At 40.0% G+C, this 15,813-nt stretch overlaps 2 protein-coding genes across 2 annotated transcripts in view; one reads left to right on the top strand and one right to left on the bottom strand.

Annotated features, from left to right (window-relative positions):
• The first annotated feature begins 556 nt into the window (after nt 1-556).
• On the top strand, nt 557-12,267 carry botv (exostosin like glycosyltransferase 3). Its single transcript, XM_028303685.1, has 11 exons — nt 557-822; nt 1,328-1,453; nt 1,921-2,432; nt 2,622-2,927; nt 3,025-3,750; nt 4,415-4,688; nt 5,284-5,483; nt 6,380-6,481; nt 7,298-7,472; nt 9,453-9,557; nt 10,377-12,267. The coding sequence occupies exons 1-11, from the start codon at nt 703-705 to the stop codon at nt 10,479-10,481; spliced, it is 2,751 nt and encodes a 916-aa protein (XP_028159486.1). The 5' UTR covers nt 557-702; the 3' UTR covers nt 10,482-12,267.
• Nucleotides 12,268-14,323: 2,056 nt separating this feature from the next.
• The window catches only part of Prip (aquaporin prip), a 36,401-nt gene continuing 34,911 nt past the window's right edge, over nt 14,324-15,813 (bottom strand). The window contains exon 7 of the mRNA XM_028303674.1: nt 14,324-15,644. Within this exon, the coding sequence (XP_028159475.1) occupies nt 15,603-15,644 (42 nt within the window). The 3' untranslated portion in view covers nt 14,324-15,602. The remainder of the gene's footprint in view (nt 15,645-15,813) is intronic.

Below are 15,813 nucleotides of genomic sequence, written 5' to 3' on the forward strand. Positions count from 1 at the left end.
GGAAATCGTGTAATTTAAAAAATACTAAGTGGATCAAGTATTTTAAAAATTGGAATAGGTGCCACTTAGTACTGTAAAATACCTAGTGTGTGGACCTGTTCTAGTAAATACGTCTCATCTCTAGTGCCCATGGACAACCGGGCGGGCAGAATGACCTTGAACAATAAGTCGAGTCCCCTACCTAGACAAGTGGCTAAACGTGAACGTGACAGTTGTAATTTCGAAATACTTTCGCTCAGTTTTTTATATGTAGATTTAAAGGGAAGCGCAACGAGATTTGAGAAGCCATCAACTCAACCAATTTCGATTTCCGTTGGCGATTGGCGATCAAAAAGTGCCACTTGCCTAGGGCCCTCCCACAGAGCACGTAATAGAGCCCTCCCTCACAGATAAAAATTAATTACAGTATCTTTGGTGTAGAAATATTTTTTATGTGCAAACGGCATGAAGCCACATCCTACACGCAAGCATTAAGAAAAACATGACATTGACATTGTCAATTTGTCATTCATTCATTCAGTCAGTCTTGTCTTGTGTTGTCTTGTCAATTTTTTATTTACGAATTTACGATTGCTTGTTCCAGCGAAAAAAAACAACATGTATTTATTTAAATTAAAAACATAATAAATGCCTTTACAAAGCTATATTTGAATTACGCTATATATACAGTAATTATATAAAAAAAAATCAATTAACTACACGATGTATTTTTACGAGCGTTTTTGTAAATGGCTTGGTCATCTCAAATTATCCCGAGTAATATTGTTGGTTTCTGTTATATTGTTTGTTGTGCCTCTTGTTACACATTACTATTTATCTAAGGTGAGTATTACTGCGCGGAAAATCTGCTTGCGGTGTAAAATTATTGATAAGTTAAAGGATGAAAACTGAAAAGTATGGTACTTTTCATCTGATCTGCCTTATCACTTTCACAATGTATAGTGTATAGGCTAAAGAAAATGTATGAATAAAATAAATTGTATTTAAAACGTAGGCTTTAAACTTATACCTTTATCCACTTTCTTTTATTAAAATATACCAAAATATTTATTTGGCAATACTAAATATATAATTTAAAGGGACTTCATTGTTTGAAAAATAATAAAAATTGTCATTTTTATTGCCATTCTTTAGTAAAAAATTTAAGAATCCTTAATATATTTTACCATGAACAGAGATGTTATAAGAAAAATCTAATCTACTGATAGCAACTACTCTACTTCCAATGGACAGCAATAAGAAGAATATCAGATGATCAGAATTTTGAAACATTTTTACTAGTTATTAGTAAAATGGATTAATATTTGTCTATGTTATGTATTTACAGTATGAATCAACGCTGGGATCATTTGGAACAAACCCAATGCGTCATACACTCGAGGCTCTCGGGGACCTGTCTACGATGAATGTGGCTGACCTGAGGATTAGAATTGAAGAGATGCTTAGAATCAAGGTATTTGATAATACTTGTATCATTATTTTAGCTTTTCTTCTTGTTGTTTCACTCTTAGCAGCAGTGGCGGATTTACAGATTTGCTGCCCGTAGGTGTTGTTAGATCTTATTGGCAAACATTGATATATTTGTATCCGAAATACGTACCTACTTTGTGTATGTAAAAAATAATTATGAACTAAATCTGCCGACCTAGGCTGCAGCCTACTCACCCTGCTGGTAAATCCGCCACTGCTGAGCAGAATGGTCGTGGTCACATTGAGGTATTCATATCGGCTGTAGATGCAGATACTGATAGCTCTCCCCACTGTTACATGTTAGCTTTTAACCTGCTATGCATGAAACTACCTTTTTATACATTTTATACTTATATCATATTGCGAAGGTTATTTCAGTAACTTGCACTCCTTCATTAACATCGTCGACGTTTCAAAACATCTATAGTTATCAGTGAGCCCAATTTTTAGGCTTCTGTATCGACGGAGTTGCGGGAACTTGAAGCGAGACGCGCCCGCCTGCAAAAAGAGGCGGCGGCGGCAAGCGCGAAAGCCGACAGCGCTAAAGCGGAGCACGCGCGCGCGGCCGCTGAACTGCAGCGCCTCCGTGTCTCAGCAGACCAGGCCCGCCTCGCCCAACTAGAGGCCATCCGCAGAGACTCCCCGGAACTCGCTCCGCCCATACAAATACTCCCATCCAGACCTCCCCCCATCCTCTCCCCGCTAAACCCCTCCTCAGAAGTACACTGCCGAATGTTCTCCTGCTTTGACCATTCCAGATGCTCCTTAACCTCAGGGTTCCCCGTCTATCTATACGACCCTGACGTCCACGCGCCTTTGGCCGGCGCAGAAGTAGATGGATTCCTCAAAACTACATTACGACAGACGTTGGGATATAATACTCATTTGACTCGGGATCCTAACGAAGCGTGTATCTATTTAGTCCTTGTGGGAGAAGCTTTTCCGTTTGAGAAAAGCCCCTCGTAAGTATTTCTTGATTTGTGAGAAGTGAGTTGGGAGTCGACGGCAGACGACAATCACAGATCTCAGCGGCATTGTCACTATCAGCTTAACCACTTTTCGAGGGCGTTTGAAGTCAGCCATAGTCTTCCAACTTACACCTTTATGATTTTTTAACTCTGGGAGCAATCTTAATTCTAAATATCTTGCAGATCTACGACAGAGGGATACAAACTGTTGTTGAATGAGACTGCTCTGAAAAGCTTGCCATTCTGGGGAGGAGATGGTCGCAACCACGTTCTGATAAATTTGGCGAGACGCGAATTATCAGTGGGGTCTGGAGATGCATTTCGCGGCGTGTCAACTGGGAGAGCGATAATAGCCCAGTCTACCTTCACGCACGATCAGTTCAGATCAGGGTTTGATATCGTGACGCCACCCGCGCTCGGCCCTCCAGGCGGCGATGTATGGGCTGACTGCGCTCCGATTTCTCCAGCCAGAAGAAAATACTTGCTTAGGTATTTTTAAATAGCAATTTAATCTATCTTGATTGCGTTCGAGAAGCTATTATGTAGATATTACAGAATTTGATGTGATTTCATTAGCTAAATACAGTTTTCAGGGTTCACAGCCACCAGCTAAGGGTCCGGACAAGGATCAAGATAAGAAGTTGATAGAATTTCTGCAGAAAACGGTGACGTCACCGGACACGTTTTACTTACAATTCGAGTGCGATCCTCCGGTCGAGAAGCGTGCTATGTTGCCGATTGGAGATTGGGCTCTGTGTGGCACCGACCGTTCGAGACGTGCTGTGTTGCGGGACTCTACTTTTGTACTGATACTCGCGCCAGCTGATCGAATCTACACCACGACAGCTCTATTGCAAGCAAGGTTGTACGAGGCCTTGAGGTCGGGTGCTATACCAGTGATCATGGGCGGCGACAGAATCAGATTGCCCTTCGACGAAGTCTTGGATTGGAAACGGGCTGTGATCTCACTACCGAAGGCCCGCTTCACTGAACTACACTTTCTGCTGCGCGCTATGTCGGACGCTGATTTGTTGACTTTTAGAAGGCAAGGACGAGTGCTTTGGGAAAGATACCTGAGTTCGGTTCAGGCCAGCGTAGATTCCTTGTTGGCGGCGATACGGACTAGATTGAATATCCCGGCCCGACCAGCAATGCCGACAGTGGGGGTGCCAGGGTTCAACGAGTCTTATTATCCCCCTAAATTGGAGCCACCGGCTGTAGACACTGAACCTGAAGAGACTTTGGGGCCGCTAGAGGCGCCTTATTCAAGTCCAGCGTACCGGCGAAATTATTCGATGGGACTACTACACGGGTATGTGTCTTCTTTTGTTTTTCGCTGAGTCTACTTCTTTTTTGATGATGGCAATACACGTTGAGGCCGACTTGATTTGTGCCATTTTCAAGTTTCCAGTGAGACGACTTGAGAGAATCCGAAGAATCACGCTGCTCTGTTTTGTTTCACTTGCCCACACTCATGCACATTAACGAACATTTAATGGTTAATAATCCATCATTATTTTATTAATATTTTATATTATTATAGTCGTCTAAACACGAGTTTTAGAAAGTAAAACAAAACCGCTAACATGACGCTTCACATTCCCGCCAAAAAGTCCTGGCTCAGTCTTATCGCGCAGTTGTGATATGTAAAGATAATTTATATTTTTTTGAGTGCAGAAGTAGAATATACAGGGTGTTAGGTAAATAGGTATATGAGCCGACACTAGCCCATGTTAACATGAGCATATAAATGGTATGGTGAAGTCAGAAAATTGATATCATCATTTAATTTTTTTTAATTTTCATACAAAATAAATTTTATAAAATCCGATTTGTGTGAAAATTAAAATAATTAAATTTAAGATATCAATTTTCTGACCTCACCATACCATTTATATGCCCATGTTAACATGGGCTAGTTTCGGCTCATATACCCATTTACCTAACACCCTGTATAGTTTTTTTTTTAATTACAGTTATGAACTCTGGAACGACTGGGGCGAGCCATTCGCGTTATACCCTCAGCTGCCCTGGGACCCGTCTGTGACGTCAGAGGCCAAGTTCCTGGGCTCTGCGGCGGGGTTTCGGCCGATCGGCGCGGGCGCGGGCGGTTCGGGGAAGGAATTTAGCGAGGCGTTAGGAGGCGACCGGCCGCGGGAGCAGTTCACGATCGTGATACTGACGTATGAGAGGGAAGCGGTGCTGGCTGCAGCTTTGGCGCGGCTAAGGGGACTGCCGTATTTGAACAAGGTGCGAATTAGTAGATTTATGCCCGTTTTCACCATAAATCCCTAATTTTTAAGTGACCCCTATGGTAGCACATTACAGGAAATTTGTTTACATAGGGGTCACTTAAAAATTAGGGATTGATGATGAAAATGGGCAATAGTGTTATGAATTATAATTGCTGTAATAAAATTCTTGGTCTGATTGTTGGTATGGACTTTTTTTTTGCTAAAAAGTACCTATATTACAACTAAGATGGTGTCCCTTCACTGTACTGATTTATTGCCTCAACTAATTTTGATACCAGTAAAGATAGGAATTTGGGATTGAGATAAATGTTGGCAGCTGTGTACAACAGACATTCCCTAATAATTCGAAATCTTTAAAAATACACTTCATACTGGTCTTAAAAACTTAATTAATTTTAAATTACCTGTAAATTAAAATTTTTGGTTGCATTGTAACTGAAAAAAGTAGCTAGAGTTGACAAAATAGTGACGTCGCAAGCAAGTGTATTGCCATACAAAATCTATGGGAGAGTCTCGTTCTGACAGTTTTAAAAAGTACGTCAATTGTTTGGTGGGTTTGTTGTGGACGTCAATTGAATGATTTATTCCAGGTGGTGGTGGTATGGAACGGGCCGTCAGCGCCTTTAGCCGGCTCGTGGCCTGAGAGCGGCGCGCCCGTGGCCGTAATACGAGCAGCTCGCAACTCGCTCAACAACCGCTTCCTGCCCTACCACCTCATCGACACCGAGGCGGTGCTGTGCGTGGACGACGACGCGCACCTGCGCCACGACGAGATCGTCTTCGCCTTCAGGTGGGCGCGGCCTTGTGTCCTGAGCCATAGAGTCCACTCTCGCTCGCCGACCGCTTCCTGCCCTCACCTCATCGACACCGAGGCGGTGCTGTGCGTGGACGACGACGCGCACCTGCGCCACGACGAGATCGTCTTCGCCTTCAGGTGGGCGCGGCCGTGTGTCCTGAGCCATAAGGTCCACTCTCGCTCGCCGACCGCTTCCTGCCCTCACCTCATCGACACCGAGGCGGTGCTGTGCGTCGACGACCCGCACCTGCGCCATGACGAGATCGTCTTCGCCTTCAGGTGGGCGTGGCTTTGTGTCCTGAGCCATAGAGTCCACTAAAACTCGTAAAAAACTCATTTATTTTTACAAATAAGCTTTTAAAAACCACTTTTACACGTCCCAGCAGGCGCGGATCCAACCCCTTAAAAAAAGCTTGTGGGCACAGCCGCCAAAAATGAGCAAAGTGAGAGTTGGATCACTACATGCCCGGACTTACATACATGCCTATCGATCTTATCAATAGATCACAATAAAACAAGCAAATTAGGGTTGTGGGCATGCCCACAGTGCCCACAACGGTGGATCCGCGCCTGCGTCCCAGTATTAACCCTACCACTGCTACGGGACAATAAATGGGCCAGTGCTGAGAAGAAGCAGCGCAAGAAACTCAGTCACTATTCATACTCTCGCTCAACGACCGTTTCCTGCCCTACCACCTCATCGACAGCGAGGCGGTGCTGTGCGTCGACGACGCGCGCCTTGAGTCCTTCGCCATAGAGTCTATTCTTGCTTGACAACCGCTTCCTGCCGTCTGTGGTTCAAAAACAGTTAAAGATGTTGAAAATAAATAATTTTGAACCTTAAAATCAATGTATTATTTCTGTTAACATAAGTCTTATGCATTTTTCAGAGTGTGGCGTGAGCATCGCGACCGCATCGTGGGATTCCCCGGGCGCTACCACGCGTGGGATCTCAACTTCAACAATGGGTTCCTTTACAATTCAAATTACAGGTAATTTGTTTAAATACTCATAAAACTCGAAAATAAATTTTGAAAAAGGCTTAAAGCAGTTTCACACGTCCCAGTATTAATCCTACCACTGCTTCGGGACAATAAATGGGCCAGCGGTGAGAGAAGCAGCGCAAGAAACTCCGTCACTATTGTCAGTTATTTCATTCATTGTTTCATTTAGTGTTCAATTCACCACGGCCTTGTACGACATTGTTAAATGTTTTGATCTCTGTCCCTAATGTGGGCAGGTGTATTTCGACTTCCCTGTCCTATATTCGTATATGTCGGCCGTTTGGTGTAGTGGTTCGAAACGGACTACTATTCCGGAGGTAGCGGGTTCGATTCCCGCATAGTACAAACATTTGTGTACATATGAACATATTTGTTTGTATTGGACTGGGTGTTTTCTATGTATAATAAGTATGTATTTACAAAAAAAAAAAGTATTTAAGTATGTTTATATCCGTTGTCTAGTACCCATAGTACAAGCTTTGCTTAGTTTTGGACTAGAAGCGCAGTGTAAAATGTCCAAGGATATTTATTTATTTATTACTAGCTTTCCGCCCGCGGCACCGCCCGCGTGTAATTTTGTCTGTAATTCTGTCACAGAAAAACAATATCGCGCACGTATTTGGTCACCGTTTAGACCTACCCTGGACTACGACAAACATTTTTTAACACCAAAATCAGCTCAATCGGCCCAGCCGTTCTCGAGTTTTAATCAGACTAACGAACATCAATTCATTTTTATTTATATAGATACAGATTACAGAATGCTATATGCTAATATGCTAATATCTTCTTCGCTTTTTCCAGCTGCGAGCTGAGCATGGTACTGACGGGCGCGGCTTTCGTTCACCGCTACTACTTGTGGGCGTACTGGCGCGCGCTACCGGCCGCCGTAAGAGAACACGTGGACGAATACATGAACTGCGAGGACATCGCCATGAACTTCCTCGTGGCGCACATCACCAGGAAGCCGCCCGTCAAGGTACGTAAGGCCCTATAGACTAAGAGCTAGTGAACACCACACCTACGTCATTTTAAGTTAGTCAGATAGGTTTGACAGTTCCAACTCCTTGCCTGTTGTCTGGCCCAGACAATATTTTGAGGGCAGCTGCCAAAGCCACGATGATTCAACCTTCATGATGCACCAACATTCTAACCTATACTGGGAGCATACGCTGACAAACTCTCAGCTTTTATAAAATGACGTAAGTCTGGCATTCACTAGCTCTTAGTCTATTATGTAAAAGTGCGTAAGGTCGAGAGTGGCGTGTACTGAGAACACGTGACGAGTGAATGAACTGCGAGGACATCGCCATGAACTTCCTCGTGGCGCACATCACTAGGAAGCCGCCCGTCAAGGTACGCCCTATGTGCAGGCGAGTAAGGTCGAGAGTGGCTTGTACTGGCGCGCTCTACCGGCCGCCGTGAGAGAACACGTGACGAGTGCATGAACTGCGAGGACATCGCCATGAACTTCCTCGTGGCGCACATCACCAGGAAGCCGCCCGTCAAGGTACTCCCTTTTTTACCCAGGAAAATGGCCTATCCATACCTACCGCCAAAGGACAACAGGTTATGTGACCTTGAACCCACTAAAAACCTAGGGTGTTCCTTCTGCCGCATAGTGGTCGGCGCCTCGTCCCGACCCAACACGCCCCCACTTAATGGGGGGCTGACAGGAATCAGGATTAGCCAGGACCACGAGGCCAATCCCGTCCGATGGTGGTGGTAGCCTGTGCAGTGCAGGAGGAGGCGCCCCCGCGTCTCCAACCTGCTGGCCACCAGTCAAGGTACGCCCTATGTGCAGGCGCGTAAGGTCGAGAGTGGCGCGTACTGGCGCGCTCTACCGGCTGCCGTGAGAGAACACGTGGACGAGTACATGAACTGCGAGGACATCGCCATGAACTTCCTCGTGGCGCACATCACCAGGAAGCCGCCCGTCAAGGTACGCCCTATGTGCAGGTGCGTAAGGTCGAGAGTGGCGTGTACTGGCGCGCTCTACCGGCCGCCGTGAGAGAACACGAGACGAGTGCATGAACTGCGAGGACATCGCCATGAACTTCCTCGTGGCGCACATCACCAGGAAGCCGCCCGTCAAGGTACGTAAGGCCCTATAGACTAAGAGCTAGTGAACACCACACCTACGTCATTTTAAGTTGTTACGCATTAGAAGTTGTTTATCATCAGCCAGATAGGTTTGACAGTTCCAACTCCTTGCCAGACAATATTTTAAGGGCAGCTGCCAAAGCCACGATGATTCAACCTTCATGATGCACCAACATTCTAACCTATATTGGGAGAATACGCTGACAAACTTTCAGCTTTTATAAAATGACGTAGGTCTGGCATTCACTAGATCTTAGTCTATTATGTAAAAGCGCGTAAGGTCGAGAGTGGCGTGTACTGAGGACACGTGACGAGTACATGAACTGCGAGGACATCGCCATGAACTTCCTCGTGGCGCACATCACCAGGAAGCCGCCCGTCAAGGTACGCCCTATGTGCAGGTGCCTAAGGTCGAATTCTTTCACTATGCTTCTTATTTCATGAATTAAACGGCAAGGATTTGGTAGCCACTACTTGAATCCTTACATCTCGCATGTGAGACGCTGGCAATGTCACATGACTGACTTAATGAATAGAATAGATTTTGATAAGTGGAATAATCCCGCCTTCCACTCTTGTTTCTAATTGCCTTTCGGAAAATGAACCGAATTTTATGGGAGAGGAGAGTGCGTAGATGCAAACATCGAGGCTTGCGCTGTATTTGGTTCCTCAATTTTATTTTCATTCATCCCGTCTCTTCAATTCCCCTTTCTGGGGCTTAACTGACACCACTAAACGTGATAAATGGAACAATTTATTATTATTATTGATAATTAATAGAGCTGTACAAAGTGATAAAAATTGATTACTATTTTCATATTAAACATCTGTTATCATAATTTCGTCGCGTGCGCAGGTGACGTCACGTTGGACATTCCGCTGCCCGGGCTGCCCGGTGACGCTGTCGGCCGACGAGACGCACTTCCACGAGCGACACAGGTGCATACAGTTCTTCTCGCAGGTATGTACTAAATTATTCTAGCACCTAAATAAGTATTTTATAGCTGATTCTTTACATAGCAGAAAAAGTCAATGTTGAGAAACCAGCAAGATAAACTTTTATTGAGGCATTTTATCGATTTTACCCAATAAACAAATGTATAGGCTATATATTTGTCGTCTTTAATAGTCGATAATATTTTATCATGGGACGCATCCTAGCCGGGTTGAACAGAGTTAATGTCTTTTTTTCTTCAAATTGAAGAGCTATTAGTGTTGGCAAAAAGTGATTTAGGTACCAGCACTATTATGTATTATTTTTTTACATGACATGTGCCTTAAAGGTATATTTTACAGAAGTGAAGTATATGAGACAAACACTATTTTAGATGTTTCTTGTTTTGCAATTTCAAAAAGCTACGAATAAATCTAATTCATATCATATAAGTTTTAATCGTAGTCACTAATTAAAAGAATACAAGGAAACACCACTACATTTAACATAGGATAATTTATGAAGTTCTTTATCTACGACTAGCTTTCCGCCCGCGGCTTGGCGCGCGTGGACTACATTATCTACATATTTTACGGAACCCTATTTTTTTATTTTTCAAAATAAAATTTAGCCTATGTTACTCGCTTTCGAATGGTGAAAGAATTTTTAAAAACGGTCCAGTAGTTTTTGAGCCTATTCATTACAACCAAACAAACAAACAAACAAAGTTTTCCTCTTTATAATATTAGTGTAGATATTTTATCATTCTCTGTATCGGTGCAATAATTTTATAAGTACATATAATATTCGATAGATATAATTTCGATTGTTTCATTTCAATTGCAGGTGATGGGTTATACTCCTCTGCTCTCCACGCAGTACAGAGCCGACTCGGTGCTGTTCAAAACGCGAATACCTCACGACAAACAGAAGTGTTTCAAGTTTATATAGTGCAATAGAGACAAACGTTTAGAACATTTTTGTAACATCCACCGACGAGTGCGTATTTTTTCGGGTGAGTACATACATTTCCATTGGACAGTATTGAGCGCAATTTTGTTACAAGGTGGTTTACATTATTTTTACCCGACTGCGCTAGAAGGAGGGTTACGTTTTTAGAAATCATCAACTTAGTAGATTACTTTAAAAAATATATCTGACAGGTATGTAACCTCGTATTTTATAATATGAAGCGTTTTGGTGAAAGTAGTCTGGCACAGTGTCGGTGCCTATTCAATTCCTTAAACTCCGTATTCATGAAAATATGGTACATGACTCTATTTTTGAGTTCACAATTCACATACGCAAAATAAATTCTTTCACCGGTTTTGAAAAGTTTTTGATGACAATGTGCGTTCCTCAAAGAGCAGTCTATTCCAAGCTATGATGTTCATAGTCATTGGTATTTTGAATTTTGGACGCGGAATTAGTAAATCTTTATTTGCATTACATCGTACATATTTTATAGATTGAACATTATTTGAATTTATTATAACATAAGTAGTGAATATGTACAGAATAAGAAAGTGGTTTTAGATATACATAATACATGCGTATAAAATGTCGGCATTTTGTTAGATGCATTTTTGATCATTTATTATTGGATATACATTATGTACTCATAGTATAGTAAGTAGTTATTTTTAAAGATTTATTTTACTTGATAAATTAATTCTCATATTCATAGGGATTAATATAAGTTATTGTGTACATATATAAATACATATTAAGCAATACATAGATGTAAGAAATGTGTTATAACTGTGTATTGTATTATTTTGTGACAATAAGTACATTATACATTATATTATCACTTGCTTGCATGGTTGTCATAATGCCAAAAAGTGATGCAATCATAAAGATACTTTTAATAGGTATTTTTACATAACATGCTTGCAATGTCATGATTTATTTCTTCAAAAGAGTCAGTGAAACTTTTGTATGAATTATTATTTGCAGTTTATTTTTTGCCTTAGAAAATACTATTTTGTGAGCGAATATTATTAACTCGGTGTAATATAATTAGCATTTTTAATTATTTTTCACTTTAAAAAATCATGATCTTCTTATACATAATGAGTAAACTAGTCCTAAAATATAATGTTAAGAAGACTGACAGATATGTTTTTTTTTATTTTACAGTGAATTTTTTACAATAGGGGTGGTTTCCTGGGTAGAAAGAGCATTAATGTGAATTAGTTCGTCAGTTAACTTATCAAAAAATACCCAACGTATTTTTTGCTTCATAAAATGAAAATTGACAGAGATAAATCACGCCAAAGCTCATAAGTAGAGGCCAGTGACGTTACTGCGTGGTAAAAAGTTTAGAACGGTGTGACGTTATTACTTGTTTGATTGAGAAATAAGAATACATTGTGTTGTTTGATAATATAATTGACGGACTAAATGTTTTTTGGAAACTAGCCTCCTGTCTTTGTTATTTTGATAGATCGTATGGTATTATAATTTGTGAATGATTTTTATATCAACCACGCTTTTATTCGCACAGCCAGTTATTACCAAATAATGATAAATCAGTTTAATTTTAAAAGACTGTGCCTTCTGAGTGTTTATAAACATACACACGTAGCATAAGTTAAATCTATTATAGAGCTAATTAGGTACGAAATATAAATTATAATATGAATTGTTAATAGATCCCACTTGGCACTAGAGCTCATTTTAATGTTCTTGTTTCGTACTAAAATGTGGTAAATCCCATCGTGTACAGTCAGCGTTAAATAGTCAAATAGTTCGTGACACCCAAAGTAGCCAAAAGTTTCTAAATATAATGTAAAGAAAAGAAATAATAACATAGAACATGCTCTGATGCTTCAGAAAAAATAAAATGATCAAATGTATGTTAAATAACTTGCATATATCTAGAAATTAGTACACTTCGGGCAAAGTCAGAGAGCAGAAATAACAGGAGTAGCAGTGCGCGTTTATTTCCATACAAAAAAATTTCGCCATTTCCTGAGGGGGACGAGGTAATGACATTTGTGTAACAGCTGATGGCGCTGAGACACTATCGATATTTTTGTCGATGAGAATCATTGCTCTATGGTTCATAGTCTATGGCTCGTTTAAAAAAATGATATGAATTAATTTATTATCCTATGGGAGATTCAACATTCCTTTAAATAAAATAAATTAAATAAAATACGCAAAAGTTTGGCATTTCTTCCCTAGCACGAATACAAATTGTGAAAGTTAAGAGTTATATGAAAAAAACTAAAAAGTCATTTATATAGGCTCTTAAAAAGCACTTTTACACGTCCCAGTANCAACACGATAACGACCCAAAACATACCGCGTACTCTGTTTAACAATTCCTAGCGCAACAGTCAGTGACGGTACTAGATTGGCCCGAAAACAACTCAGACTTAAGCCCTATAGAGCTTATGGTATGAAACGAAGGAAAAAGTTGCAGCTCAACGTACTGGCACTAAAAATCAGCATTTCGTGGCATTTAATGGTATTTGGAATAATATTTCTTTAGAAACCTGTAATGATTTGATTGCATCCATGCCGCGCCGATGTTAAATGGTTATAACCAACAAAACCAACCATATTGGTTATAAAAATACGTTTGATGATTTTGTTTTGTATTCTATATTTATTAATGAAAACTTTTTATGTAATAAACACTTAAATAATTTCCAATTTATTTACATTTACAGTGAAAGTGTTACGTGTCCCTAATTAGTTGTCCATCCCTAGGTCAATAAATGTGTAGGTGGCAATGATTTATTTATTTTAAAAATATTGATCGCAACTAGCTAGTTTCTTTTCTGGCCTTTAAATATTTAGAATACTAGCCAAATTACTTGTTATTAATAGGCACAAGCTACAAAGCCTCGTGAAGATTTTTTTTTGGGACTGGAGAGACGGTCTTGTGTTTTAGTCATATAACGTCCCTAATTAGTTGACCACGACTGTATACTTACATCAATCACAACTGTAAATTATGTATTATTAACTCTCCACAATCGTTTACTTGTTAATGGTATATTATTATACAAAGAATCAAAATAAATAATTAAGATTTCATTATAATCAATCGTTTTATTTTTATTCAGAACTTCACGAAGTTACTATTTTTTTATAACTATCTTTTGTATAATAATAATTAATTCGTAATAATCATTTACATACTATTCCTTGAACCTTTTTGCAAGGGATTTATGCGGTTAGCGCGACCTTAGCCTTTGATGTTGTTTGTCCTCAAGCTAACCGCAGTTATAAGTGCTACCGATACGGGCGCTGCGGCCGCCACTAGTGTTGCTTACTTTAATTACTACAGCATATCGAATATGGTTTATGCATTTATATGACTAATGCCTTTTATGAACAGGTTACATTAACTATAACCCGATCGAGTGAACGCGCACTGTGCGACCGTGATGTCACATCCACCCTCTGTGCATTCCAGCGAGGTGCGCAAGTTAGCTCGATCTGGGTGTATATCCTTATTCAGGCTAGAAATATTGTACTACTTTCAGTCGCACGTTACTTTAGCATTTACTGAGTTTTGGGAAAACTTAACATGAAATAAAAACACAACTTTATGTAAAATATATTTTATTTGCTTTAACATAGACTTACATTTTATGAACGACACATTTAACATTCATAAATTAACTAGTCACCAAACGCTCTAGTTACAGAATGAATCCAATCAAAACTCATACAAGAAAATTTAATGAACACTTGGTTTTTTAAAAATACAGATCATATTTTAAAAATATTTATTTTAAATAAATATGCACTTGGATAATTGTATTTTCGTAAATAACCTTACTCTTATAATCTACACTATTTGTATCAATTTTGAAATTTTCTTACAATATGTATGAAAACCAAATTGTGTTTTCTTTTGTGAATTTTAAACATTTAAAAACTAGTACACGAATAACATGAGAAGTGCAGCCAAGATAAATAGCCATAAAAACTACAAAGTTATAATAATTGAGTAAAAGTTTGTCTGTAGGTATAGCAAAATATATACTTACATTACTCTTACTTATTCTACTTTTAATATTAAATCGTTAAGAATAAAATCTCCAATAGTATAAAATCTCTACAGTATTATGTACATACTTAGTATGTTTCGCAATGAAAGTGTGATTTTGGTGTACTTAATTACTTTGTAGTACTGAATGGTATTTTTAAATACTATCATTATGTACTTTAATGTTTGTTCTAGCATTAGTTACTTTAAACTATCACTTGGTGAGTTCTATAAAATAATTATGTGGTCTTGGTACAACACTTGTTTGGGGCGCTACGGTCGGTGCTACATTACAATACATTGTCGAAGTTTATAAAATGCAATACATTATTTTGGTTACATTAAAGGACACATTCATGAAGCCCAATCTATAAAATATTCTTATTACAAATTCATAAGAGATTACAAACTTATTTAATAAGTGCGCCAATTGGAGAAAGTTATTTTATTACATAGTATAAAGTAGGTACGGTATAAAAACTACAAGATTTAAGTGGAAGTGCTCTACTGGTCGTGGTCACATTGCATTGACGATTGGTGTATAATTTGGTGTTGTGCCTGTGGACAATGTAACATCGAAATGCGATTCGCTCGCCATACTAAGTTACGTACAAAAATGTAGATGGCAGTAGGTACTTACTGTTCATTGTTATTTGTTTTGTACATGCTAAATTTCGTTAATCTACTCGTTGATAGATGGCGTGTTGTGTTTCGTTCGACAAACTTAACCCGATGTCCGCCAGAGGGGAACAACAAATAGTGGGGACTGGGGGTCAACGGGACATTTCGGGAATACACGGTTTTGTATAAGTAGTTTCGAAACGGAATCGTTAACGAATGTCACATTGTAGAGGCAGAATTTATCAATCGATGTAGTCTATAGGGTGATGACGGCGACTGCTGTCGATGGCTCGCGTAGTTTCTCCATACTTGGGCTGGATTTGGAATGTGTCCACTGGTGTGTGAGTTCATAAGTATGTGTGCACCTGGAGGTGTTGCCTGAGGGGCGGCGAGGGGGCCCGGGGGCGGGTGTCTCGCGGCACCGAGATAGGCGCGTCTCAGGCAAGATCGTCTGCTTTGCCTCCGTCAAGTCGCTTCAGCTGCCACAGAAAAGATGTCGGTTAATTTAAATCAAGCAGTCACAGTTGTGTCTATTTTAGTTTTTATTTGAGTCAGTTAATTTATATGACAAAGATTGTCATAAAACAGGATTCATTGGATGTTTAATCGGACCGATATATGGGAGGCCTATGTAACATACTATTTTCC

This window comes from Ostrinia furnacalis, unplaced genomic scaffold, assembly GCF_004193835.3.
Source record: "Ostrinia furnacalis isolate ACB-3 unplaced genomic scaffold, ASM419383v2 OfSCF1268, whole genome shotgun sequence".
Lineage (NCBI taxonomy): Eukaryota > Metazoa > Arthropoda > Insecta > Lepidoptera > Crambidae > Ostrinia > Ostrinia furnacalis.

Excerpts from the sequence above, each read along its gene's own strand:
- botv (XM_028303685.1), top strand. The coding sequence starts at position 703 with ATGTATTTTTACGAGCGTTTTTGTAAATGGCTTGGTCATCTCAAATTA. Across the intron at positions 823-1,327 it reads CACATTACTATTTATCTAAG|TATGAATCAACGCTGGGATC; the intron begins GTGAGTATTACT and ends ATGTATTTACAG. Across the intron at positions 3,751-4,414 it reads TCGATGGGACTACTACACGG|TTATGAACTCTGGAACGACT; the intron begins GTATGTGTCTTC and ends TTTTAATTACAG.